Here is a 27,526-nt window from a genome sequence, read left to right on the forward strand (position 1 = left end):
TCTGTTATCCCACCGGAAGAACTGCTCCGGACACGATCCCCCCACGTTCCCATCCCCCATCTTGCCACATAGATGCTGTTATCACACTCCTTTCCTCTTCTTAACCTTGTAGCAGCGATCAGATTTCTCTTGCACTATATTCCTCCCATTCTACCCCCCGAAGCCTGTTACAGCTGCATATTAAAAAAAAACCCGACTGCCAGCAATTCAGCCCTTTCCAAAACTGCAGCGAACCTCCAAGGTCGGGCGACAGACAGCGATAGCAGATCCCGAGATTAAGACTCAGTCTTCTGACCTTGTTACTAATGCACAGCTACGCTTGCCTCCACAGCAGTTTTCCATCAACACCTGCATTCTCCGCTTTTTTTAACAGAAGACGTGGATGAAGATATGGGTGGCCTGGAAGAACAGGGATGGAGGGACCTAGCTAGAAAAAGCAAATCTTTGTGCAAGGCAAGGTTGAAAAGCATTTTACGGTAGCCAGAAGCACTGCGAAACTTGCAGGTGAGACAAACTTATTCTAAGGCAGTGACAACTGTAGGAACAGAAGTAATCCAAGAAATGCTGCACACAGTGGCTGTCTCTTGATCTTGTGCTAGCTAATAAGAAAGGTAACTTAACCCATAACTGCCCCCATCAGAAATCATTACAGGAACCCCAGCTGTTCAGTTTTGTGTGTTTCTGCACTCAGAAGGACGGAGTGGCCCCAACAGTTTTGTCTGGCTTGGTAGAGAGAAGCAGCCATCAGCCCCCTCGCCTTTTAGAGGCGGAGAAAACAACCCCCAAGCCTCGACGCCTGGCACAGCAGAGGGGTGTATTTCCTCGGTGAGAAGCCCACTCGGAGCCTGCCCACCGCCCAGCAGTACTGACAGTCTCCTTCAGACAGAGCAGGGTGCCCGAGACGGGTGCTCCGCAAGCCGCAGAGGCAGCGGTGGGTACACTAGAGCGGAGGCTGATTTTCCCTGGCAGAAAGAGAGGCCTGGGAACCAGAGCCTGTAACGCTGCTGCTGCCAAAGCGGACAGGCTGCCCCCACCTCCTCCGCAGCACAGCACCTCTGCCTGGGAGCCATGCGGCCAGAGGCACCGCCTCAGCCCCAGGCTGCCAGACAAGACAAGAGCCTTCCTCCCCCTCCTCCCCAGACCCACAAGGTGCCTGAGCAATTGTGCAGTGCTGAAACACGGGGAGGATTTTTCCACCTCCCCGCCTCCTTCTGCAATCAGCTTGCACCCTGAGAGGCAGGGATTACACAGCGTAACTTTTTAACCCAGTTGCTGGCACCGCAGGCCTGACGCCTGCTTTAAAAACTGGCGCGCGGCTGGGGGGGGGAGGCTTTCGGCACCGCGCTCCCCACTCTTGAACTGCGTCCAGCCCGCTCCAGCACCAAACACCAATGAACTTTGCTTTAGGTGACAAACTTCAAAAATTCACCTCGCCGCCATAAAATCAGGGGAGGGAGGAAGTGGCGGGTTACTCGCTCAGCGGATACAAGTGCCTCAGGACGAAGGCCAGCCACAAACCACGCTGCTACTCCCCTTTTTTCTTGTACGTTAAAGATCAGAGAAAAAGGCCGAGCCCAAGATGAGCGCTCAGGACCGTAACTTCTTGAAGATACAACATGCCAACCTCAGCAAAACGCAGAGCAGGGGCAGCCTCGCAGGGTCTGCGCCCAGAGCCTTGGAGCAGGCGCTGGGGACGGTCAGGATGTGGGGCTGCGCCTCGTCCCTGGCCTGAGCGACACAGGCTCTGATTAAAGCAAAGGCACCCAGCAAATAACCAGTTAAAACACGTAATTTGCAGCTGAGGTCTCGAACAAGCCATCTGCCCTTCCCAGGGAAACCCAAGTTCTTGCTTTTGAGTATTTCCTAACGTGTCAATGGCTCCCGTATCCCAAACTTCCAGCACGGTCCAGCCCTCTCCTCCCTACCACAACAGGGAGGCCAAGGTCCCAAGCGTGGACAAGGCCAGCGGCCCGTGCACGGCTGCGCCCAACGTGCGCGGGGCCCGGAACGGACTTCGTGGCCTGGCCACCGCTCCCGTACCCCCCGCCCCGCACCGGGAGCGGCCGCCGCAGCCCGCCCCGCGCCTGCCGCTACCGGCCCCGGCCCCGCAGCCTGCGCGGCGGAGGGGAACGGCGGCCGCTTCCTCGCAGCCAGGGCGGCACGGGCACCGGCGGTCCCACCGGGAGAGCCCGGCCCCGGCCCCGCGGAGCCCCCGCACCGTCGAGGGGGCCGCGCCGCCGCCTGCGGGCCCGGGCAGCGGCGGGAAGGGCCGGGGGAACGCGCGGGGCCCCGGAGCGGCCGCTCCCCCCCCCGCGGCCGCGCGGTGGTGCGGCCCGGTGAAGGTGACCTTCACCGGGGCCCGGGGCTCCCCGCTCCACCGGGCCGGGCCTGGGGCACCGCACGGCGCGGCCGCTCCCCCGCTGCTTCCCCGGGCCCCGTCCCCCGGCTCGGCCTCGCCAGGACGCGGGCGAGCAGCGGGAATCACGCGCCCCGGCCCCGCTGCGAGCGCCGCGGCCTTCGGCCCCGGCAGCCAGCGCCTCTCCGGGGAGGCGGCGGCCCCGGCGCGGGTTGCGCGGAGCCTCCCCGAGCCGCGGAGCGGGCGTCGGGCCCCAGCACGGCTTCCCCGCAAGAAACGGGGGCCCCTGGGCCGGGAGGCCGGGCAGCCCGACCCGGCGGCGGGGCAGGCGGGTCGGGCCCGGGCCGCTCCGGCGGGGGTCTCCCCCAGCGGGACGAGCAGCCGAAGTTGGCAGAAGCGCCCCAGGGCCCACCGCGGCCCCGCTCCCCCGGCATCCCGAAACCTTTCCGGCGGGCCCCGGGCTCCAGGAAGGGGGCGGCGAGCCTGGACCGCCGGGGCGGGCACCCCCGACCCCGCCAGGCCCCGCCAGGCCCGACCCGCGCTCCCACCGCAGGCCCCATCCCGGTCCCCGTCCGCGGCGCCCCCTTACCGGGGCGCTGCTGCGTCTCCGCCGGCCTCCTGCCGCGGGGGCCCGGCTCCTGCTGCTCGCCGCCCTGCGCGGCGGCCGGCACGGCGGCCGGCGGCATCTCGTCCGCTTTAATGACCATGGGGCCGCGCCGAGCCCCGCGCCCGCCCGCCCGCCGCGAAGGACAGCGCCGCTCCGGCCCCACGTGGTGCCGCGACCCCGCGCGCCGCTACGGCACGCCGCCCGGGACCAACCTCCGCGCCCGCCGGCAACGACTTAAAGGGGCAGCGTCGCGCCGGCCCTTTGCCCGACGCGAACCGCCCCCTCCGGGCGGCCGCCGCCGCACCAGGGACCGCGTCCTGGGGGCCGCGGGCGGGCTGACGGGTTCGGCCCGGCGCCAGGCGGGGGCGCGGCCCGGGGAGGCCCCGCAGGCCCCGGTGAAGGTCACCGGCTGCCGCAGCCCGGCTGCCTGCGACCTTCGCGGAGGCCGCAAGGTCGCCGGCCGGGCGGGCCGCGCCCGGGGAGGGGGGTGACAGCGCCCGGCCTGCCCCGGCCCCGGGCCTGGCGCCCCCGGGAGCCGGGAGGGCCTCGCCGGGCCGGGCCGGGGCTGCGGGGCCTGCGCGCCCTGTCCCGCACGGCCACGGCTGCTCCGGTCCCGCCGGCGCTCCGGGGGCTGGCCCCGGCCCCTTGGGGGGTTCCCCAGGGCAGGGGGGGAGCGGTGAACACGGACAGAAGCCTTTAAAAGCAGCCATCTTCCCGAGGCTGGGGTCTCGGGGCAGGAGGGGCTGCAGGCGAGGGGCTGCAGGCGTGGGCAGGGGTGCGCCCGGGCTGCCCGTGCCCTCACCGGAGCGGGGACACGGCCGCGCACCCCTGGCTCCGGGACGGGGGCACCGGGCACGTACCCACCGCCTGGCACCGCGGGGACACGGGCTCCCGCACGGCCCCGCAGCTGCGGAGAGGCTCCGGGTGCCGAGGCAGGAGCCGGTGCTGGGGACGGAGGCAGAGACGGGGATGGTTTGGGGCTGGAGGTGCTGGGGCAGGACAGGACAACCCTCTGCAGATTTCAATCTCTTTATTAAGAAAAAGGCATATTACAACAACTCCTAAAGTACAGCTCCATACTCTAGTCTCTGGGTATTAACACGTTTTGAAAAGCACTTGGTTAAAAAGCAAAGTCAACATTAACATCGTCCTGGCGAAGAATGGTGTCATGTAGTAAAATGAACATTCAGATAAAGCAGAGCAGTGTCAAACCTTTGGCATCTGTCCCACCACAATGGCTCTCCCCAGCACGAGGCACAGGCTTTTATTGTTCTCAGCTGAGCTTCACAAACTCAGCCCAGGAGAATATTTTTGCTCCGACGAAACCCCAGCTGCTCTGGGACCGGAGGAGCTGCACCCAGGGGTGCTTCCCTCCCATTCCCTCTGCCAGAGCTGTGCCCGGGGTCCTGGGCACGGCTCTAGCCAGGCAGAGGTGATGTCCCCACCTAAGGAGGCCTGTTACAGCCTTGGCAAGGACTGGGATGACAGCGACCTTCTGCGTGACCTTGAAACACCCGAGTGAATACAGATGGTGCTTGTCCCTGCAGGGCCGAGGGGCTGCGGCTCAGCACCTTACCCATGTCCCCTGGGAGTGAAAGGGTCTGGTTTTTCAGACATACAAAGATTTGAGGGATTCCCGTGGCCTGATAGTCTCGTTCCTGCTATAACTGCAATGATGGAAAAGGGGATCTTTTTTGGAAGCCACAAGATCAGTGAGATCTATTGGAAAGAGGCAGGAGGCATCGCCACACCCCGCAGACGACCAGGTGCCGCTCGGGCTTGCGTTGGGCGCAGCTCTCGCACCAGCAGCTTCGCGACCCTGTTCCTGCCTGAAGGCATGAGGGGAGGGAGGGTGAAATGAAGGGATCTGACACAGTGACAGCACCGAGTGTCACACTCCATGTCCCCCTGCCCACAGGCACCAGCCCTTCGCGTGGCTGCAGCGGGGAGCTGGGACAGCAGCGTCACTGCAGGGCCAGCCCCCAGGCAGCGCTGGCAGAGAGGAGACAGAGGCAGAAACCCAGCCTTGGGGAGCAAAGGGCAGCTTTAACCAGCGAGGAGACGCAGCACTTTTATCTCCGTGCTTTTACAGGCCGCGTCGTCTGGCGGGATCCTACGCGGCGGCTGTGCTGGTTGATCCCAGGTTTCTCTTGCTCACCCAGCCCCGGCACACTGGCACTACTGATCTTATCCACAGCGTGAGGCAACCTACGGGTGTAAGGGAGTTTTCTCTCCCCTCCTTCGTATTCGCTGTTGGACTTGGCAGCCAGGCGCCGACAGCGCAAGAGGGTGACAAGAACAGACGTGCACAGAGGCGGCTGCGGCGTCACTACAGCGAGACTGGGAAGCGAGGGCTGCTGTTCCCGGGGAAGGGCAGCATGCCGCAGCTTCACCGGGGCAGCAGTAGCCAGTGCACAAGGCTGCGCACAAGGACCCCGAAATGTTCACCTAGGTCCCAAGAATGAAAGTCCATTGGTATGCTGCTGATTTACCTTCCCGGTGGGGAGAGCTAGCCGGGCAGCGCTGCGCTGCTGCCGCTCCTCTGCCTCCTGGGAGCTTATTTTGGGGAACTCAAGCACAGAGGTGCTGTGTGGAGCAGAGCAATCCCTGACCACTGCTGGCTCCGGCTCTCCAGCCGCTTCAGGCAGGACGTTTCTTGCTGCATTGCTGCCAGCTTTCCTGGGCATGCAGGAGAGACCACCCCTCAGCCCCTCCAGGGCAGCTGCCCCCGTGCAGCACCCATCAGCTCTGCCCTGCGCCTAACTTCGCTTGCAGTAAGGCCATTTATAGAAAGCCTTGGGCTCTGCCTCGGGCAAAGCTTCCCCAAGGCAGCAGGATTAGGCCCCGCCACGGACAGGTCTCTGCGCAGTGCCATGCAGCAGCGGGGAAGACCGTGCAGTCTCCCGAGGGGATTTTTGGGAGTGGCTGTGCTATCCAGGCCTTCGCAATGGCACCCTCACTGCGGGGATGGGAAAGATGCCGCCAGGAGCACTTATATTAGCCCCAGCAAACACATTCAGAAAATATGGCTTTTTAATTAACAGGGTCAAGAGGGAGAACTTCCCGATTGGTCTGCCCAGGGCTAAAATAAGTCCAGGGGAGCATGCACCGAGTCACTGGGACTGGCTCTGCCTCTCGGTGCTGCCGGCTCTGGCACGGGCGCAGTCGCAGCGAGTGGAGCGGGCGCATCTCCTCCCCACCCGCCGCTCGCCCTGCGCCTGCTGCAAGGTTGCACAATTTGAGACATCACTTTCTCAGAGAGCATTAGGAAAAATAATAATAAGGAAAAGAGAGATTAGCAAACCCAACACATCAAATCCATGAGCCTCTGCAGAGCTGCAGAAAGAAAGGAGGGGTGCAGAGGAGAGGTGCCCGGCTGTTAGTCTGTACGCAGAAAGCTCTCAGCACGTTGTGGTTTATGCACATAAGACATTGTTTAACAACCGAGCATTATTGCTATGCATCCATTTCCAGTCTAATCATTAAGCTTTACGAGTCAACATTAAACATCGCTTGTTCCATACAAAGCACGGAGGTGTCAGCGGTTACACTCCTTGATCTACACATATCAGGTACACGGCACAGGTCGAAGCTGCGTGCGCCCTTTGGACTCCCAAGGACTCCAGCAGCACTGACTAAATGCACCTACAGATCCTTGTTACACCTTTCGGGCTAAGGGCTAACTCACGGCCCGAGAGCAGGGGGTCTGTAAGAGCCCCTCGCCCGGGGAGAGGAGGGCAGGCACTGCCCGGGCTCCTGCTGCTCCCTGGGCTCGCTGTGGCTAACAGCGGCCTACTCATTAAAAAATAGGAACGCCGTCTCTTTGTTCTTTTTTTTTTTTTTTTTTGATCATTTGGATCTCTTTGATCGTTTTATATAAATACAAAGATTAAAATAATTTATCTCAACATCATTTCTATTACAATCATACAGTGTTTTCCCTTCAAAACAAGTGCGTGTATGTATATATATATATAAGTGTATATATAGTATCTCTAGAGCTTCCCTCCCCCCAAGAAAAGCAGCAGTGACTGAAGCAGGTACAGCACACAGGAGCTGATCCTTCCCGCTCCGAGGCAAGGCTGCCCAGGGAAGAGCGCGGGGCTCGCCCCGACAACTCATTTCCAAGCACATTACATTGGCGTGAAGGGGGGAACCGGGGTGCTCCCTCCCCATCCCTTCGGGAAACAGCCCCCCCCCCGCTGTAGGCAGCTCTGCCTGCACATCCAAGGGCTGCGGGGCTCAGGGCCTGCCCAGCTGCCCGCAAGCACCAGGAGGAGGGACAAGCAATCGGGGGACTGGAAATGAGATCGACTCCTTGAGCAAGCTGCTAATTAGTGGTGAAGAGGGAAGGATCCTGCAGCTCAGACAGGGCTGCTTCATTTACATACTAGGCACTAAAAATGATGGTTGCTAGGAAGGTATTTACACAGAGGAAGGACCATACCTCTCCCTCCCCTTTTCAATGCTCAGGTCGGTCATGAACACCATGATCTTATCAAGGATTTTATAATAAAAATGCAACACACTCTGTTTACCAGGATTGTCTAGGAAGGAGAGAGGAAAGCAGCTGTGCACACCACAGCTAAAGGAACAGCCAAACAGTGCAGAGACATGTATTACCCTCTTTCACGTTAAAAGAGAATAGAGCCGAATCCTCAGCAGAACCTCTCTGAACCTGAGAGAAACAGCGATTTCCAAGGGCCCAATGGCACCTCACCTGCGTGATGCCACCAGGAACCGGGTGGCCACGATGCTGCACGCCGGGTGCTGCCTGTGCAATGCAGCACAAACTGCCCCTTGCTGCCCCGCTCTGCCGCCGCCGGGCGGGCAGCAGCAGGGCCCCAAGCGCCCCAGCTCTCCCTGGAGCTGGGGCATGGGCAGAGCCCACCCTAAATCACTTTGCAGCCTTCCTGAGAGCCAGACTCAGGGCTTTTCTCCCTCGTGCAACTGTACCCAGGTGCTCAAACCCCAACTGGGTGTTAGCAATGCACCCCATGCTGCCCCTGCGCCCCCGCTTGCCCTGGGAAGGCAGTTTGGGCATGCGATGCTTTGCAGCCGGGGCATGCGAGTGCCCTGCCCAGGCTCTTTGCAGCCTTCTGCGGGAGGTGACGGCTGGGGAGCCGGTGGGGGCTCTGCTGGGCTCTGGCTCCGAGGCAGTGGCTCCAGATGTGTCAGGGGCTGCGAGAATTTCCCCTTAGGGCTTTGCCTTCATCCCCACACCTCTGCAGGGCTTCAGTCAGGGTGACCGCTCCTGCTAGGGGGGATCTGCCCAGGCACAGCTTTGCTGGGCTTCTTCCCAAACTGAGGGGTGTGTTAGAGGCCGTGATAGCAGCTGAGGAGTTGGGGGTCCCAGCCCTCGAGGGTGCCCCGGGGGGAGCATGACGGGTCTTGTCCTCCGAAGCCTGACTATTCACATCACAGCCAAATAAAAGCTACAAAAGCTGCTAATTTCTGTCCTGCTAGTGCAGCTCATATGCTTAGGGGTTTGTTTACCAAAGAGCTGGCCTAGGAACTGTTGCTGAGAATCTCGTAAAAGCATTTTAATATAGTATATAAATATTGAACTACAAAAATAGACACCTCTGACTGCATGGGCACGCTGCAGGTGAGCTTGGGCAGGCTAAGCCTGACTGGTCTACGAGGGCGATGTTTTTGAAGAGGTTTCAAACTGAATTGGAAAGAAATGGGGCCCGATTGCAGCCCGCGGCTTCCCCCTGCCCACGCCAGCCGCGGAGGCAGCGGGGGTCCCGCGGGAGGCAACCAGGCAAGGCGCTGGCTGCGGGCAGGGGCCGGGGCTCCCAGCCAGGCATCGCCTTCCCAGCACGCCTGCGCGGCCAGGCCGGCCAGGGCTGGCAGCCAAACCACTGGGGCAAAACCTGCCCCTCTGTATTGCCCGGAGCAGCGCAGCTCCTGCTGGTGCCCGAGCAGCGAGACCTTCGCCCTGCCCAGCTGCTGGCGTTGTTCTCTCCTCTCCCTGTTTCTGTTGTTTCAGAACATCCAGGGAATGGATGTATAAAGCCGCCGGTTTGGTTTGGAGACCGGGTAAGGCTGCCCCAGCGGGGCGAAGGCTGCATGCTGTACAGCCGCTGCGCTGGGAGGGACTGGGAGGCGGCGGGCGAGGACTGGAGGGCCCCGCAGCAGCTTGGCCCTGGGGGACGCAGCAAGGGACACAGGCAAAGTGGCTTTTCCAGCCTCTGCTCCTCGTGGAAGCTGAGCCTGGGGCCTGGTTTGGCCCCAGCAGGGTTTCTGCGTATTGTGGTGCACCATGGCTCGCTGTCAGCAGCGCACTCCTGAGGTGGCTGCTCAGTCGTCTGCGGGAAACCCAGACCTGGCTGCGGATGTGACCGAGAACCAAAATGCTGGTGCCGAGACAAGACCTGCCCGGCACGGGGGGTGCAAGTCGCAGCCCTGCTCCAGTGGCACTTGGAGCAAGGCTGCGGCAGGCGAGGAGCTGCGCGGGGCATCCAGCAGGGCTGGTGCTCGCAGCTCACGGCGAGCCGCCTTGTCCAAGTCCTACGTGTAAATGTAACGTGGGGGAAATCTGTGTTAGAGACGGCCAAATCACCGCGCAGGGGAGAGAGGGTCTGGCACCTGGCTGGCACGGCTGCACCGTCCCTGTGGAGGGGGGGATCCCTCCTGCACCCATGGGACCGACTGTCCTTCAGGACCTTCCCTGGCTGGGGAAAACACACCCAGCGTCCGCTCCAAGGGGCAGCAGCAGCAGGAAGATCTTCTCATCGCAGAAATGCTAATTTTCTTTCTTTTTCTCTCTTTCCTTCTCTCTCTCTTTCTTTCCTTGGAAGCTCTGGACAGGCGCTCAGCTGTTTCCCCTCGCAGACCCCGTGCTGGGTCGCCCGCCTGCCCCGCAGTGCTGCCGGCGGCCCCCCCGGCTCAGACCCTTCGGGCAAGGGGGATCCTCCCTGGCTGCCTGCAGGCAGGAGGCGCGACCAGGGCATCCGCTTTCTGCTGCCCTCAGGGGCAGGGGGAAAGCAACCTCGGCCGGCGCCCACCCCGGTGCTGCCGGGCTCAGGCCTTCCCGGCCGGTCCAGCCATGCCGCCCTCTCGACGCCTACTCCCAGGCCTGAGGGGCACCGCAGGGGCCGGACCCCTGCCTCTTGCTGGGCTCGCCCTTGGCTGACCTGGCCCTGGCCACCGGCTCCTGTGTGGGCTGCCGGGGGGGCCTCTGCGCCCGGGGTGCCGCAGCAGCACCGGCCATGCCACGGGCCTGGGTGGGGGGCTCCGGCGGCAGGTGCTGCGGGGCGTGCGGCCGCGCTGTGTAGAGGAAGAGGGCTGGGTCGGGCATGGCATCGTGCTCCTCCGGCACGGGGTCCCTGGGGCGGGCGTTGTCCCCAGGTGGGCGCCGGGGGTGCGCCCTGTGGCCGCGGCGCCGGGGCCTGCCCTCAGCCGGAGGGCCGGCGGGGGGCTGCTCGGGGGGCGGCCGCCCACCCGCCCGGGGGCCCGGCAGCCGCTGGGCGGTGGCATGCAGCTGCAGGGAGAGGTAGGCGGCCGCCTCCGTCTGCTTCTGCAGCTCGGTGTCGAGGATGGTGACGCGGTGGCTCCGCCGCTTCAGCTCCTCCAGGAACCGGCGCTCCTTGTTGCGGAGGCTGGACCGCAGCGCGGCCACCAGCGTCTCCTTGTGCCGCAGCTCCTTGCGCAGCTCCAGGTTGTCCTTCTCCTTCTCCTGCAGCTGGGCCTCCATTGCCCGGCACTTCTCCTCCAGCTCCCGGTCCAGGACGTCTGTGGGGCAAGGCACAGAAGGGGGTCAGGGGAGGCAGTGGGGGCTCAGCCCGGCACAATGGCCTCAGCCCACCACTCCCGGCGGGTCCCTGCGCGCTTCCGAGGTGGCTGTGAGGGCACATGGACGCAGCTGCCAGGTGCTGGCATGTCCCAGCAGTGCTATCGAGGCTGCTCGGGCACCTTTGGGAGCTGGGGCTCCAAAACTCCCCATGAGCTGCCCAAGCGCGGGCTCCCTGCCAGCGCAGGCAGCCTTTCCCCGCGCACTGCAAGCAGGCACGGGAACCCCCATCAGCCCCGAGCTGCGGTGCTGCAGGCGCGGTGGGATGTGTAACACCCAAACGCGGGAGGTGACAGCAAAGGCAGTTTCAGCGGAGGTGCTGTTGCCATGGAACCTGCCGCCTCTGCCTCGCTGCAGCCTTGTGCTGCAGTTTTAAAATTTCCCTAGGTAACTAGTTTTTCACCCTAAAAGTGACTTTGTGCATATGCAAACAGAGGGCACAGGGAGCCTACGGGCTGGGAGAGAAAAGGAAATGGCGGCAGTGAAACCATCAGCCCAACTTCGGAGCTGTCGTCGACCTCAAGCCCCAAGACGCCACAGCCCGATTAGAGAGGATGGAGATGCTAATCCAGGATTACGGAGGAGCCAGGCTGTGCTTGGCAGGGAAGGAACCCCTTCGAACGGGGGAGCCTGTCCTGGGGGGCCGGATGGCCAGGCAGCCAGCCCTCCCCGCCTGCCGTGCGCTCCCCACGCCGTCACCTCTCATTGCTAACGCCTGACCTGTTCATCTTTCTGCGCCTGGCAGCAGCTGCCTGCCAGCGATGGGGCGCGGACGGAACTTGTTAAAACAGAGGCACTGCATCAAGCAGCAGGTTCCCCAGGGCTCCCACCGCCCTCCCTGCCCTTCCCACACCTCAGCGGGTGACGAATGCCCTCCCTGCCCCGGCCCTTATGAGTCACACCACGGGCACCCAAAAAAGTGTGACTTCACCTGCGGTCCTGCACACCACTCCTGCACACCTTGCACTGCTCCGGCTGGCCCGTGCGGGCTCCCTTCCACGTGCCTGCAGGATAACGCCTGCCTGCCATCTATCCCACCATCCATCCATCCGTCCCACTTGCCATCCAGCCTTCCTCCCTCCCGCCCGCCACGGTGGCATCGAGAGACTGCATTGAGTAAACACCTGTAGAGCAATTTGGATAACAAAACTTTGCATTTCCCCAATCCCTTCCACCTAATGACCTTGAAAAGCTGGAGGAGATGAGGGATGGAGGGGAAGCATGGCAGCCACAGCGACTCATTTCGTGGTGACTCTCTCCTCTCCTCTGGGCAGCCTTCGCTCCACTGTGGAAATGCACTGAAGGCGTCCCTGGACAAGGGCACCCAGGTCCTGCGCCATGGCCACGTGCGGGTCCATGGGAACCCACTTCTGTGCACCAGGGAGGGTTCCCCCATGCCCCAGGGGGGCAGGGCTGGCCCCGAGCACCCCCCACCCCAAGAAGCTTTCCTGCAGGCTGGCACAGCCGGGAGCCCCGTGTGCTGGGGGGCTCCCTGGGGGCCTGCAGTCCTCCACGGGTGCTGGCCTTGCACTTGGGACAGTGGAACTGTCTTGGAGGTGGTGCATTGGGAAGAATGCTCCGGAACGGGAAGGGGGAGACCGGAGCGTTGCTGGCAGCTGGATTTCGCCTTCCCTCTGCACTCTCGGGTGGGAGGGAGCAGGGGGCAGTGGCTCAAAGTGCTCTTGTCCTTGGCCAAAAAGCGTTGTCATCTCCAAAAGGAAAGGCACGCTGCTCGTGCGGGGCTGTCACGGATGCCGAGGACCTGGCCCAGGCACAGGTTTCTGCTTGCGGCCACTGCAGCTCATGACCGGCTGCGTTCCCTGCGCTCAGCCCTGGCAGGTGTTTGGGGGACGGCAGCAGCTGGCGCGGGGGATTCGCACCCTTGCGGTGAAAGGGCTGAGCTCAGCGGGCAGCAGAAGGCTGTGCCGCCGTGCCGTGAGCCTGGCACAGGGCCATGGGGGGCCAGACCGCCCCGGTGCACCCTCCCTGCCCGCAGCTGGGCTCCTGCCCCTGACAGCCCTGGCTGCAAGCTCCTGTGCCCAGCCCTTGGTGGGGCACAGGGAGGGGAGCGAACGCTCCTCCCCGAGGGCTGGCACCTACCCGTGCTCACCCCTGCCTGCCCAGGCCTGCTCCCATTGTCTGCAATAATCTCTGCTTTTTACGATACGATTTGCAACCGCTTTATAGCCTCAGCTCCTAAGTGTCCTCTGCAGAAGAAAAATGCTTTATAATGAGATCTTAAGGGAGGCAGTTGCACACAGTAATTATTACATGAGTGGCATTTGTAGAGCAATCATTTGATGGCGTCTTAAATCAGGTGGTTGCCCCATAAATGTGGCAAACGTGATCCTACTCTTTGAAGGTGTTAAAAGGCTGAAGGATGGGCAGAGACCTGTGAGTGGGACTCGCTGTGAATTACGGTCTGTGACGCACCGATGGCACCCGGCGGGCTGGACGCGAGGCCCTCCCGCCAGCAGCGAGCCCACCTGTGTGGGGAAGGGACCTCAGGCTCAGCGGGAAGAGAGGGCTGAGGTGGGAACGGGGGTCTGCTGGGGGCTGTGATGGCCTGAGAGGGGCTGGGTATGCACCGCCCGCTGTGCATACTCCTCCTGAGGATGGCCCTGGGGCTGGCAGCGCCAAATCCCCCTGGAGCGGTCCATGGCACTGAGTGAGGGTGCTGCCAAGGGACGAGAACCCCGACAGCCCCGGTGAGAGCGGCCCTGCGCCCACCCTGGCACTGCCAGCCCCAGCTCTGAGGAGGCTGGGGCTCCGTGCCAGGGACCATGCCCGGGCAGCACCAGGGACGAGTTTCAGCTTCATCCCTGGGATGGAGGAGGAAGAGGAGCTGGGATGCTCACAGAGCATCCTCTGCCGGCCATGGGTGCCCAGGCACCACTGCCTGCCCCTGCCTGACCCGCGTGCTGTTGGGGACAGGGATGCGTCACCCAGAGCTGTGCGGTGGCATTTGCTGGCCCGCGGGAGCAGTGTGGCGAGGACAGTCTCAGCCTGTGACACTTTGGGACAGAGGCAAGGCCAGGCAGGACAGAGCCCAAAGGGACGCCCCAGGGACACCGACAAGCACCCCCTCCCCGCCAGGCTGTGGACGGAGCCATGGCCCCAGCCAGGCGGGCGGTGGGAGCCCCTGGGCACCGCAGCCCTGCCAGAAAGGGGACGGTGGCTGCCCAGGAGGGGCAGATGAGCTGGGCACATCCTTCGGGAGAGCGCCCAGGTCCTGCCCGCAGGGGCCACCAGCCAGAGTCCACCTCCCAGAGAGTTGCCCAACGCATCCCGCTCGGGCGCCAGGCTGGCTGGACTCTGCTCCACGGGTCAGGGCTGCGGGTGCGTGTGTGCATGCAGGACGCAGGGAGCAGCTGCATTGGCCTCCAGACGAGGGGCTACAGCAGAGGGATGCTCAGGAAGCGGGGACCAGTGCCCAGTTGCTTGCTGGCAGTGGGACGCCATGCCTGGGGTGTCCCTGCTCCGCTGGTGTGTCTGTGTGCAGCCGGGCACAGCCCAGCCCGCGGCCAGGCCCCCTGCCCATCTGGCCACTCCTTGCTGGAGTAGAGGAGCTGAAATCAGGGTAAGCTCAGTGCCAGCTCCCTTTCGTTTGAAAACCTGCCCTCAGCCATCAGGTCGCGGGGGCCAGCCCGCTGCTTGCCAGCACCGCGAGATGCCAGAGCCCTGTGCCACGCTGGTCTGGCAGGAGATGTCCTGCCTGTGGCGCAGCCTCGCGATGGGGGAATTGCCTGTGGGTTTCCAGTTACCTCCAGTCCCGTTTGCCTGTCCTGGGTGGATGAAGCTGCCTTTGGGCTGGAGAAGCGCTTTGCCAGGGCTCCAGGGCTGCCCCGGGAGGGGCTGCAGGACACGGGGCCGGGTGGCCCGAGGGGACAGCACGTTGTGAAATGCCTTTTGAGCAGCTCTCTGCTGCTGGTCCCAGGCCTGGGATGGTGCCTGGAGCTTGCAGACATTTCTCATGCACCAAGACTTTTCTCCCCCTTATTTTGGAATGTGAAAGATTATGCTGTGGGCAAAACTGACTGTTTAATGAACCAAGAGTGCCAGGAGATTTTCTGAATCGGCGTCCGGTTTGCAATCGGCGAGCTGAGCTTGAGGGGAAGCTGATAATGTCCTTGTTGGCTTTTCCCTGCGGCTGAAGGGTTTGCAGGCTTTGAGTCCTGCCCTGGGGGTCTGTGAGCTGCTCCCGGGTGTCTGTGTCAGGGCTTTAGCAAAGCCAGCCCAGGGATGCTGGCTTTCACATGCAAAGCCTTCCTAGGTGGCTGCCCAGGCATTTAACCGGGCTGCCAACAGCCTGTGAACACGCACCCTGACTTCCCAGCCACAGCTCTGCCCTCAGGCCGACTGTTCCCTGCAGACGAGGGCCATGTCCCCTCCCTGGGCGGCCCCGATGGGCCCCCTCCAGCCGCGGGCTCTTCGGGTGGCCCCCCGCACCCACACACGCTCCCCCTTATCTCATGCACAACCCATGCTCTTACCTTGCTGGCGGGCTTCCAGCTCTTTTATTTCCAGGTCATGGGTGAGCTCTGGAAGAGAAATCAAACGGGAATGAGAAGGAGCATCCCACTGGTCCCGCGCGCTCCCCGTGTCTCCCCCTGCTCCCTGATGGGGCTGCCGAGGCACTGGCAATCCCCGCGGCTGTGGCACTTGCTCTGCCCTGCCCACAGTGTGAGCGTGGCCATCTTGGAGCACCAGCCACAGGCTGAGCCAAAAATAGACCATTCTGGCAATTTATACGTTATTAAGCAGCCTTGGGATCTGGCATCTGCCACGGCGCTCGCCTCTGTGACACGGCCAAGGCAGTGTCTGCAGGTCCTGCCCCACGGCGCGGGGAGAGCTTCCATTTCTCCAGCAACGCCTTTGCTTTTTCTAAGATTGTTGCTGAACCATTTTCAGTGCTTTAAAGCAGGACAAAGAGCAGAGCAATGGACTGAAAATAGACTAAAGTGTAAGCTGCCACCCCAAGTATTTCATAATTTACTCCTTCCAGGCCGATCTCTGCCTCTGCACGTGATGCAAGCGGGACAGCCTCATCCCTGCGCGATGTGCCCGCAGAAGGATGCTGCCCTGCTCCGGGGGCCACGTGTGCCTTCAAAATCCTCTCTCAGCCTGGCATTGAGCGCAGCCGGGATGCTGCAGGCATCTCCCCGGGCAGAGGGGGGCAAGGCAGCCGCAGTGCTGCAGAGGAGCTGCTGTTTGCGGGATGTGGCCCCAGCTTCCCGAGGGAGGCTCCTCAGGGCTGCTGGATACAGGCGTCCCACCGCGGGAGAGCGGCTGCAGACCCTGGGCATTGCAAAGTGTCCCTGCGGCTGTCCCATCTCCCGCTGCAGTGGGCCCAGGACAGGGTAGCGGGGTCTGGGGTCTGGGTGCAGGCAGCTGCAGGCAGAGCTGCCCCACGCCCACGCTGCACCCGGGAGCAGCAGCAGCAGCAGCAGCAGCGAGGGCAGCGTCCTGCGGGGATGAGCCCATTGCAGGGCTGCAGCCCCTGCCTGCCTGCTCAGCCCTGACATGCTGCCTGCGCTGCCTGCTTGCTGCCTGCACTCTGCCTGCTCTCTGCCAAGCCCAGGGCTACAAACCCAGCTCACAAAGGGCAGGGAGGGAGGGAGCTCAGGGACTTTCTGGAGTTCACTTTGACCTGCACACCTTTACAGACAATCTCTTTTGAGTTAATTATCACAGCCCACCAAACCGCCAGCAGCCACCAAACCTCTCCTCCTGAGAGGAGAGGGGCAGCAGCAGCATGTGGTTGTTTTGAGGCTTTTCTTCCCCCGAAAATGAGTTCAAATGGTTAATCTTTGCCCTACATTTTTCTTTTAATCTGCTTTCATGTTGACTCTAATCCTCATCACTGCCATCCTTCTGAAACGAAATGCTTGGCTCGGGCTGCTGTGCCCGTCTGTCTTGGAAAACAAATCTGTAGTGAGAAGGCAGAAGTAACCGAGAATGTAATGCAGTTTCTGGAAAGCTTTCAGCGCTCCTGACTGCCCCATTGGAAATCAATGGCAACTGTGTTATTTTTCTGAAGCTAAAATAATAGGTTTGGAGTCTCAGATATATTTCAAATGAAAACTAAAGCAGTCACCCATTTCCAAAGAAGACATTGCCCTGTGGAGCGCGGGCAGGGCTCGGGGATGATGCACGACCCAGGGTCCCAGCTTCTGCGCTGGAGCCACGGGGGCTGGTGGGAACCTGCCCCACCACCGTCCCCACGACCCCCGAGGGGCAAATCCAGGGGAGAGCACCCCGCAGGGCTCCCAGGCGGTCCTGGCCTCTGCGGGACGGATCCAGCTGCTCTGCACTTCCATATCCCACCTCCCGTGCTGCCAGCCCTGGCTGCAGCCGGCTCCCAGCAGCTCTCCCACTCAGCCCCGGTGCCTCCGGGTGACCCCTGCACAGGGCAGGGGACGGGGGCACGGCCTGGTGATGCACTTCAACTTGCCTGGTGCAGGAGGCAGCTGAGGAGGTCGGGAGCCACGGTCCCTGCCATGGGCTAGGACGCACGGGTCCACCCCGCAGCCCCAGCCCCGGCTGTCCAAGGGCCCGTGACCCTCTTCGAGGCGGCCGTGTGCCCCTCAGGGCGGCTAAACGCTCACAGGCAAGCTAGAAATGGGTTTATTTAAGACATGGCTTCTCTCAACACATCGGGCTTCCCCCTTTGCTGCCTGGGAGGACTGTCCTGATGCTGCGATGTGTGAGGGTGCGGAGGGACCGTCGGCACAGCCCATCCGGCCAGCTTTGCTATCGCCTGCAGGGATTCCCCCCCAGCCCGGCTCTGCTCCCGGCACCAGCCTTCCCTCCGTCACTCCGCTAACACCACTGAGCAGGCTAATTATTGCCACAAGGCTTGAGCTCATCTTCCAGTAAAAGGAGAAACAGAAGAGCCAGAGGAATCTATTGCTATTTCTGCTGTGTTTATACCTTGCAAATAAAACGGGAGTGGGAGGGAAGCCAACTCTCCGCTGTTACGCAAGGCTCGTTCCAATAAATGAATCACAGCACGTGGCTCTGGGCTGCGTTACCTTCCTGTAAAGCCTCGGACTGGGAATGCTGGGCTGCAGGGGTTTGCTGGGGCCAGTGCTGCCGCGAGGGCTGTGGGATTTGCCCAAAGCAGCCGCCCCCTCCTCCTGCCAGGCTGCGGCGAGGGGCACAGGGCTGCCGGGTGTCAGGGGCTCGCGGGGGCTGAGCACACGGAGGCTCCATCCCGCTTTCAGCCCTTGCTTCTGGGCCAGTAGCAGCCATTGGTGTTGGAGGCTCCTGGGATGCTGGGCGCAGCCAGCGGGAACTGCTTTGGGTCCCGAGGCAGCAAACCTGGGGATTTATTTACTTGAATAAGGTCCCTTCTGAACACGGATGTTCTGCTGCTGGATCCAGCCTGGATCCAAAGGCACTGGCTTGCTGCGTGCCTTCCCCCGCACACAGCCGGCTCGGCTCCCCCTCAGAGCAGACGGTCCCTCCATCGACGAGGGCTCTGGCACCTGGAAACTGCTGCTGCTGCTGCCGCTGCAGGCAGATGGAGCTTCTCAGGGCTGAGTAGGTGGCAGCTGAGAAACAGAGCTCTGCAGGAGGGTGGGCATTTCCAGCAGTGATGCCTTGGGGAGACCGAGGGGATGGTGCAAAATTAAGGTCTGAAACAACAGCTCCAGGGCAGCCGGCGCAGGGCCTGAACGGGGGAAGTGCTGACTGACCGACTCCGCTTTCCTCTTGCAAACAGCCCCACCAGGCAATGGCATTCAAACCGTCAGCAAAGTCATCTTAAAACTAAGCAGGGGCTTTGCCCCCTTGGCTCCTAATGGGAAGGCGTTGCAGAATCACACCCCTCGCAGATGAGGATGTGACTTGTCCGGTCAAACGGTGCCGTGGTTCAGCCGCACAGAAGGAGATCGCTGCTAACCAGCTGTGCAACGGGCTCATTTCTGCCCCTGGGGACTCAGAACCCCCCAGCCTGCTTTAGGCACGAGAACTCTGCTGTCTCGCCTATCTGGAGAGGCTGTGGATGAAGCCATTAAAAGAAAACAATGAGAACAGCAAAATCTCAGAAAGGACAGGGCAAAATACACAATTCCATCAATGCAGAAATGTCTTTGTTTCCCAGGAATCAGGGAAGACGAGAGGCTGGAAGACAAGAAATAATTAGCTATGGCTGAATTATTGATGAGAGCGATGGCACAAGTTGGAATGAGTTTCGGTGGCGGGCAGGAGGCTGGGGAGGCGTTGCTCTTGCAAGGCTGGCTGAAGGGGAGGGCGACATTGCCGCAGCGGGGCCACGGGCTGGAGGCTGGTGGCTGTGTGTCCCGCAGCCGGGGCAGGTCCCCGAGCCCTGCACCGGGCTCGTGGCTGCGTTTCCTGGGGACTGGAGATGGGCAGACCCCGTCCGGCTGCTGCAGGGTCTGCCGTGACCCTGGGGAGCCACTTGCCCCCTTCCCAAGGGGCCAGGCTCCCAGTGACAGCCCCCGAGCTTGGGAAAGGCTGGGAGGCTGCAGCCCCTGGGCGAGGGGCTGCTGAGGATGCCTGGCAGGGACCCTCCCTCCAGAGCAGGGAGCAACCTGCGGCGGGGGAAGAGACGTGCCAATGCTGCTGGCGTTAGTGCTCATTCAGTGCCGCAGCAGTAAAGCACGGCACGGGGGTACCAACACCGGCGCTAGAGCCAGACGGCTCTGGGCTGGGCCAGCAGCAAGGGAACGGATTTCACCTCTCTGTGTGCAAGAGAATAGAGAGCAACAAAACATAGACAAGAAAATCACATTTCCTCCGGTTCTGAAAGCGGTCTCATATGCTCCCATTACTGACGGCGTTCAACTCTCTTCTCTCCCTTTAGCCCACTGGCATCTGGGAGAAATGATGAACTACTTTCACGTTTTAATGATCAAAATACCTTTGCGGGCACAGATCACAGGAGGAAAAGGCAGGGCCACCTTGCTGGCTAATGCTGGGTTCTTCCCTTTCCTTACACCAGCGAATCCCTTGCGGTTGCGACTCCTGCAGCCAAACTACTGCAAGGTGCAGGAGCATGCAGCCGGGGAGAGTGCTGCGCTACCGGGGCTAATCCTCGTTCAGAAGTGTGCCCCGAGCATAGCATGAAAACAAAAGGAGAAGGTTTTAATGGTGGATTATCAACACAGCCTCCTGTCTTATCAGCCGCCCGGCCAGCTGATGCCCAGAAAAAAAATCGCTCTGGTTCTTCAGTGTTGCAGCTGGAGGAAGCTGCTGGTACCCGTTCGCAGAGGAGCGATGGCAGAGGGTTTGACCCACACCAGACTGGGTGGCCACGTAGCACGGTCCAGGGAGGGGCTGGTGGCACCTGGGTGCAAGCGGGAGCCTGAAGGGGATGGAGCTCCCCTGATCCCACACCGAGCAGGATCCCCTGTGGCTTGGCGCTCTCCTCCTCTGCGTCCTGCCGAACGCCAGTGAGAGCTCCCGTGCGGGACTGGCCCCGGGACCCGGGGCGCCAGCAGAAGCTTTCCTGCCCAACGTGCTCCGTGGGCATGCAGCTCCCACACGCCACGGCCACCCCAACGCTCACCTGAGCAGTGCTTCTGCAAGCGGAGGATCTCCAGGTGCAGGTCGTGGAGCAGCTCCATCTGCTCCTTCTTCAGAAAAGCGATGTGCCGCTGCACGCTCTGGATCTGGTGCTCCAGGGACATGGTCTCCATCGCAACCAAGTTCACAGTCCAGGCCTGCAGGGAGCGGAGATGGCTTGTGATCAGACCTAGAGCAGCACAGCGGGCTGGTGAGCCCGCGCCCCGGAGCCCTTGCGAGGGGCAGAGCCTGCCGGGTGCCGGGTAGGGAGGCGGGTGGGTGCTCTCCTCTGCCCCTTCCCTGGGGACGTGGCTGTGGGCGAAGCAGCTCTGCTCAGAAGATCCCCGGGGAATGGCCCCCAAGCCATCCCACCGTCCCAGCACCTCTTGGGGCCGGTTCCCGTTCTGGAGCCGGACTGGGAGGCTCAGGGACTGCATGAGTAGAAAATGCTGCTGCATGGACCCTGGCATCGGAATGGATCATTTCTATTTTGAATTTGGCCCTAGGAAATATTACAGGATTACACCTGGGACAGGATTGCTCCCCGCAGTCCCCAGGTGGGAGTTGCACCAGAGACGATTTTGGCTCTCACTTGACAAGCCGCGTATTACAAAGCAGTAACGGCAGCAAGAGATCTAACACATGAAAAATACAACACGCTCCGTCTAACCCGATCAGTGCTACGCGGCGAGGAGAGTCATGTTGTCTTCCAGAAGAAGAAACGTCTTCCCTGGTAATTCGCCTGGCAGACAAGAGCTGCTGTAAGCCCTGCGCCGGGCAGCTCAGCCCGTGTTGGGGGTCCATCACCACGTGTTAATTAATGGCTTCGGCAAAGCAGCCGCGCGAGCTGCCTACCTGTGCCGCTGCGCCGAGGAGATAAAAATAAACCCCTGAAGGAACCCTTAATCCTGGGAAATACCGTTTCATATGGATGCGGAATCCGTCCTTCCTCCCCGTACCCAGCCCAGGAGGAGGGGAAGCTACAGCAAACCGAGGTGACGGTGGGGAAGACGTTTTGCCAGCAAGCCTGAGGGACGGCATGCACCGTCCTGTCCCTGGGAAGCTGCTTCCATTCCCTCTTTCGTCCGCGTCCGACTTCAGTTTGTTTTCTATAGAAACTTCAGAACTAAGCGAGTGCTTTGGCTCGTGTTTACGGCACACCCAGCTTGGTAACGTAGTACATTTTAAGATAATTCCCGCAACCAAAATCGAATCAAGCTGCATTTAAGCTTGATTCCACAGAAAGCAATCTTGGCAGTGCCCCGAGTTCAAAGCTTTGTTCTTGCCAATGCCAAATTTGTGAAATTCTTAAAGTCAGGTCTCCGTATTCCTACTGTTTTATGAAAGAGGGGGTGCAGGGAGGGTCCAGAACTAATGGGTTTGGGGTGTCTGCTGCTGTGCCCCGCTGCTGCGGCATCGCCCCACGGCCAGCCCCAGCCCACCCTCACCGGCTGTGGCTCCTGGCACCGGCGTGACCCTTCCCGTTGGCGACTTGGCAGCTCCGCTGACACCTCTCGCGTAGCCACGGCTGCCACGGGATCTGTGGGGAACGAGAGCCCCCCACGAGGGGCTGGAGCTGCTCTGCCTCTGGGGGTGCTGCATGGCGGGGCTCTGCCTTGCTGCCCCCCCTGCAAGCCCAGCAGCTAGCCATCGGCCTGGCTTCCACGGGGGATGTCTCGGCTGCAATGTCCCCGAGGCAGGCCAGTGCCACCGGTTTGGGGAGCTCCGATGCTGCCGTTCCTCTCCTGCAGCCGGCGTGGGGTGCGCTGGGAGGGGGCTGGGCGGGTACCCCAACTTGTGATGCTGGTGGTGCACAGGCAGGGTGCTTAGAGGCAGCTGCAGCACCTAACCGGCATATAAATAAGTAGAAATCCCAGAAATGGTGTTCTCCTGTGGTTGCCCCCTGCTTGAGGGGCCAGACCCAGCTGTGCGAGGGGCTGGGGGCTGGCCTGGGCATCCCCCTCAGAGGGCTGGCTCGGGGCTCGCTCTGCAGCCTGGGGGTGCGTCTGCCTGTGCACCGCATAAAGCCTAAAATAAGAATATGGAGTAATGGGAACTGGCTTTGGCATTTATGGTGGATTGCCACTGCGGTTTTTTTCATGTCCCAGGCCGCCATTTCTGAAGGCAAAATAATGAAATTTGGAGTTTTAGGATGGCTCTGCTGTTCAGGGAATGAAATGCTCCAAACATTCACCCCATGAATGCTACGGGAAAGCATGAAAAAGGCTGGTGTGATACATAAAAGCAACAGATACAAAGGTCCTGCTTCTCATTTAAGGTGCTTATTGTGGGAGGTATGATTTATACCGGCTTAAAGCTTCCCTGTGGAACAATGCCATGTCAGTGAAAATAGCCCTGGGTCAGCCTGCTTAGTCCTGCCCGGCTGAACGCAAGGTGCGTGCGCTCTGTGCGAGGAAACCAGGGGCACCTCCAGGCACCCCGGGGATCTGCGGTCCCTGTGTTGGGCATTTGAAAATGGATCAGGGGGGCGAAAAAACCCTAGCTCTAGACTTTCCTTCCTAATCATTCCCATTCTTCTGAGTGGCGAGGCGATGATTTTTAAGTCTTATAAGTCACCTAGCATTTCTTGATGGCACCGTAATTAATTGAGAAGGAGCTGGCATTCATTCTTTGTACCGTGAGAGCTGGCAATGATGGGGATTTGTTAAGGGTGTGGGGGGGGCTAATTTACTTGTGCCAGTGCCACAGCTATGGAAGTTATCCGGCATCTGCGCAGGCCAGGAATACAAATCACACCGCAGCACGTGCCCTCCTGCCCGCCCGGGCTGCGGGGAGGCTGTGAAACCACCATGTGCTGGGCTCTGGAGCAGCTTCCTGATGGGAGTTGTGGCACCTCGTCTCAGGAACCATCGGAAAGTAGGTTGGACGAAGCCCGGGGGATACGTAGTGCTATTTTCGAGCACTTTGTTCTGTCTAGTTGAAATGGCTTTAGTAGAAATGGCTGCAAATTTTCCATTGAACTTTCCCTCCTCCCTTTAAGTGGGAAGTTACCCTTTTTTACCAATGAAAGTGTTTTCCTTTAAAAATAAATAGTTGATAAATATCAAGCTGTAAAGAAAGTCAAAGAAAAAAAAATCTGAACTTGAGATCTGTTTGTTGTCCCTGATTTGGAAGATAAAAAGCCTGCATAATTTACCTGGGGAGGGAGGGAAAACCTGTTTTCAAAATTGCTATGGGAAATCCTTCGCGGGTTTGGATCAGCTTTGCCTACCCAACGTGACTTTTACCGTTTCCCTTGAGAAACAGCTCTCAGCTTGTGGCAGGAACGTCAGAGGGATCGTGTCTGGGGGAGAGCACCTCGGTTTGTCCACGCGTGAAGCTCCCGTCGGCACTAAGGACACCGGGGCAGGCCGGGGCAGGAGCTGCCTTCCTAGGCAAACAGGGACATCGCCGGTGCCAGTCGCGCTGCTGCCCGTGAGCAGAGATGGGGAGATCTCTCCTGGGGCTTCTGTGCCCCTCGCAACGGGAGCCCGGGGGGCTGCGGGCGGTGACCTGAGGCTGCTGCTGCTTCTGCAGCCCCGCAGCCCCCGGAGCGAAGGGAGGAACGTGCCGTTCTGCTCCGCAGCCCTCAGACAGCTGTGTCACCGGTAATGATGCAAGAGCCAAGAGCTATTAACGAAGCTGCAATTTAGTCCTGAGCCCCCAAGAGCATCTTTAAGCCGTTCCAGTGTCTCTAACGTTACCAGAAGGCAGGGAATGAACTCCTGCCTTGCCGAGGCTGTGTCCACCCATTACCCCAAAGGGTTTCAGAACCAAACGCTCCACAACCGATATCTTCCCTCCGTTGCTTCCAAAGTCAAGTGGAGACTGCAGCAGCATTTTGAGCCTTTAGTTTGATGCGTGCCTTTGGTGGTTTCACCCAGCACAATCACTTGGGAAGTGTTGGGAGTCACTGGGGATCAGCTGCTGCTGGCTGACTTCACGCTTTACTGGGCCATCGCATCTCCCAGCTAATAACACCAAAGCTCCCCATGTTGAGGGCTTCAAAGCACCCAGCAAAGGCTGATGACCGTGTTTCTACGTGGTGAAGCAAGGTGGGAACCTTCAGCCTGTGTCAGAGGCACGAGACCTGAAGCACAGCGACTAGGGCTGTTGCTCCCAGGCGTGCTAAGAAGCACCAGCTCCCCTCGCCCCGGCCTCGCCAGCGCTGCTCCCAAAAGGATGGTCGTCCTGCAGCAAGTAGGGATGGGGCTGGAAGTGCTCTGATCCCTGCCTTGCTGCTGGAGCCGTCACTTTTCTTTTCCAGACTAGTTCTAACTTGCCAAAGCAACTGGTGGTGGAAGCCTTCGCGGTGACCACGTACTCTGTGGCTTTGAGGGGTTACGTACAAGGTTACGACTGCAGAAAAGAATGTCATTGAGAATAAAAGCCAAGGGTAAGTGATAGTCCCCTTCACTTTGAAGGATGCTCTGTGCCCTTGTGCTTCTGATTGTTGTATACACACATACACCGAGCTGGAAAGGAGGCAGCAATCAGCTGAACAGTGAATTTTGCCCCTGTTCAAAGGTGACACCTACAGTCTGAGCTGGCCTCTGCTCCTCGCAGAGCTGCGGCTGAGCGCTGTCTCTGGTTTTGGAGACTGGACACCCAAGGGGCTTTGCTCCATCGGAGAGAGCTTTCCAGGAACAAGTTTCCCTTGCTGATCGTGCAAGGTTTTGAGCGCAGGACTCGCAGGCCTCTCCTCGGAGCGGTGGGGCAGCCCTCAGCAGGGCACTCGGGACCAGATCTTTAGCTTTAAAAATGCACTTTTAATATCTTGACCCTCAACCACCAATTTACTCAGACAAACTGTGAAAGCTGAGCTGGTTAAGTGCTGGATAAGTTAGAGGAGGTTTCTGGGAGGTTTTATCCCAATTTATCAGAATTCTTATTTCTCACAAGACAAAACGACTGAAGCAACCCCTTGCAGTAGCTACAATGACTGATTTCGTTGCGAGTCTACTAAGAACCGATTTCCCTTGCACAGACAGCTTGTTTGAGAATTTGCTTGCAGGACAAAGCTATACCGAGGTCTGTTGTTTAATGCCAATCAGAATCCCAAAACTTTGACCTAAGAAAAAACCTCCGTTCCTGACGATGCACTTCAAAGGCAGATAGGGTATTGCACGTACGCATACCCCAGCACAAACACCGTTGCGCCGAGATCCAGCCCTTATTCACGTAATTATTTTTCCCCATAAATGGCAAATTAACTAGGAGTCAGAGGGCACAGACAAGGTTTGCAGGAACAGGTCGATAACTTATCCTGCTGTGGTTGCCAGCAACCCCCCCTCCATCGCATTAAAACATACGCAGGAATAAACACTGATACGTATTAGAAATCTATACTGCTTAGTATTTACGATCTCAAAGAACACGAACACGAAGTTGGCAACAACGCCACGAAGCAAGTATGTCTTCAAATGTATGGAAAATAAGGCAGCAGGAAGCTAAGAAACTTGCAGAAGGTCACAGAGGCAGTGGCGATGCCAGGAATAGAACCTCGAGGTGAAAGCCTGGCCTTGGGAAAGTCAGAGGGAACCTTCCTTGATCTCAGCAGGGGCAGAACGACACTCGGAGCCCTATTTGCTATTCATTATCTATCCGTATCTATTTAAAGATACAATCAATACAAACGTTGATTATAAATTATTGTGTTTTCTCGCAAGTCTCTAAACACAACTGCCTGACTAACAGCCAACGCTGAAGCTCGTCATTTGGTTGCAGATGCTGAAAGCAAGGCCGTGTTTTCTCCTGCCAGCTCCGGGGGAATTAACGATGGATTCAGCTCTCCGTCAGGAGCAGAATTTGGCCCACCATCAAGGCCTTGAATCCATCATCATCTCGAGCGGGTGATCCCTGCGGCGCCATCCCGCACTTTGGGAATTTCGGAGCAATGCTTTCTGGTCCCCAGCTGAGTCCTACAGACACTTAACTCCGCGGCTGCCAGCGCAAACAGGCAGAGCCTGGCTCTGCTCGGAACCGCTTTCTGCAGCAGGAGGGGAAACGAGCCGCGGGCGGTTCTGCACAGGGTGAAGCAACTTCTAGAGCAGGCACAACAAGGGCTGGAGGCAACTTCTGGAGGGCCGGGCCCCCGCGGCGCGGCAGCCCCTTCCCCGCGCTGCCCCCGCCCGCTCCGCGGCCCGGCCGCGCGTCCCCGCGGCTCCCCGCGCCAGCGCCCGCACCCCCGCGGGCGGCTCCGCGCCGCCGCCCCGGCCCCGCCGGGGCCGCTCGCCCTCGCCCGGAGCGGGGGGGGAAGCCGCCGAGCCCGCCCCGCGGCCGCCCTCCCCGCCGAGCCCCGGTCCCTTACCTGGGGGGAGCGGCGGGGCCCCGCGGGGCGCCCGCTGGGCGTCATGGGGCGGCGGCGGGGCCGGGGCCGGGGCCGGGGCCGGGGCCGGGGCCGGGGCCGCGCCGGGCTCCCGCGCTGCCCGCGCTGCCTGCGGCGGCCCCGCCTCGGCCGGCCCGGCCCGGCCCCGCCGCCCGCCGCGCCGTAAACAGGCGGCAACGTGACCGGAACTGGGGAGCTCCGCCGGGGCGAGGCGGGCGCGGAGCCGGGCCGGGCCGGGCGCCGCGGGGCCCCGGGGGACCGAGCCCGGGGGGAGCCGCGCTGGGGCCGGGCCGCGCTCCCCGGGGACCCCCGGTGCGGCCGGGGCCGCGCCGCCGCTCCCCCCCGCCGCTGTCCGCGGTGCTGAAGCCGCCCGCCGCGGGCTGCCGCCTGCGGCTCGGCCCCGGGGCGCGGGGAGGCCCCGAGCAGCGGGGCCCGGCGGCCGGGGAGGTCGGGCTCTGCTGGGGACCCCGCAGCCTTGGTGGCCCCTGCGGGGCTCTGAGCGTTAGCGCGGCTCAGGGGGGGACGGCGTGTCAGACGTGGGACGGTGCCCGCTTCAGCGGAGAGCTGGGGGGGAAGAGCGGGTCGAAAAAGAGCTCCCCAGGAGCTGGGGTCAGAGAGATGCTGGGAAAAGGTTGTTTACTCGTGTGGTTACGGATTCTTCATGCCCTTTTGTTCGCGTTATCCGGAGCAGCTGGGGCTCCACTTTCAAAGATGACTAAATCCATTGCGCCTCTTGTACAGCAGGGGAAGCTGAGATGCAGCGGCCTGTTCCACGTCGCGTGGCAGTGAAGGAGCAGAGAAATGGTAGCGCCCTCCCCGTCAGCTGACAGTCTGCTGATTCCCGTTCCCTTAAACCCAAATCTGCTACAGAGAGCGCGGTCTTCCTCCTCTGATGCTCAGCTGGAT

The 27,526-nt window shown here is 60.9% G+C and overlaps 2 protein-coding genes across 3 annotated transcripts in view; both read right to left on the reverse strand.

Moving 5' to 3' along the window:
- The window catches only part of CLUH (CLUH binding protein of NUMT mRNA), a 42,015-nt gene extending 38,685 nt beyond the window's left edge, over positions 1 to 3,330 (reverse strand). Inside the window, exon 1 of one of the 2 annotated variants that reach the window (XM_087752001.1) lies at positions 3,176 to 3,330. Coding sequence is in view for 1 of the 2 variants with exons in the window: in XM_087751999.1 (XP_087608125.1) it covers positions 2,946 to 3,063 (118 nt within the window). In the remaining variant the exon portion in view is untranslated. Of the gene's footprint in view, positions 1 to 2,945; positions 3,155 to 3,175 lie in introns of those variants that run through there. The other variant, XM_087751999.1, reaches the window with a different exon arrangement.
- A 646-nt stretch (positions 3,331 to 3,976) lies between these two features.
- CCDC92B (coiled-coil domain containing 92B) lies at positions 3,977 to 26,667 on the reverse strand. Its single transcript, XM_087752116.1, has 4 exons — positions 26,603 to 26,667; positions 20,297 to 20,450; positions 15,255 to 15,302; positions 3,977 to 10,703 (listed from the first exon to the last, which is right to left on the reverse strand). Exons 1-4 carry the CDS (start codon positions 26,645 to 26,647, stop codon positions 10,036 to 10,038), a joined length of 915 nt encoding a protein of 304 aa, XP_087608242.1. The 5' UTR covers positions 26,648 to 26,667; the 3' UTR covers positions 3,977 to 10,035.
- Between the last annotated feature and the right edge of the window lie 859 nt (positions 26,668 to 27,526).

The sequence above is a fragment of the Nipponia nippon genome, unplaced genomic scaffold (assembly GCF_047370975.1).
Source record: "Nipponia nippon isolate SJK-2023a ecotype South Korea unplaced genomic scaffold, ASM4737097v1 scaffold_15, whole genome shotgun sequence".
Classification (NCBI taxonomy): domain Eukaryota; kingdom Metazoa; phylum Chordata; class Aves; order Pelecaniformes; family Threskiornithidae; genus Nipponia; species Nipponia nippon.

What these genes read in the sequence shown, in the direction of transcription:
- CCDC92B (XM_087752116.1), bottom strand. Translation starts at nt 26,647, where the DNA reads ATGACGCCCAGCGGGCGCCCCGCGGGGCCCCGCCGCTCCCCCCAG. An exon ending in GGCCCCGCCGCTCCCCCCAG is followed by an intron (nt 20,451 to 26,602) that starts GTAAGGGACCGG and finishes CGCTCCCTGCAG; the next exon opens with GCCTGGACTGTGAACTTGGT. An exon ending in GCTGGAAGCCCGCCAGCAAG is followed by an intron (nt 10,704 to 15,254) that starts GTAAGAGCATGG and finishes CTTGCCCCACAG; the next exon opens with ACGTCCTGGACCGGGAGCTG.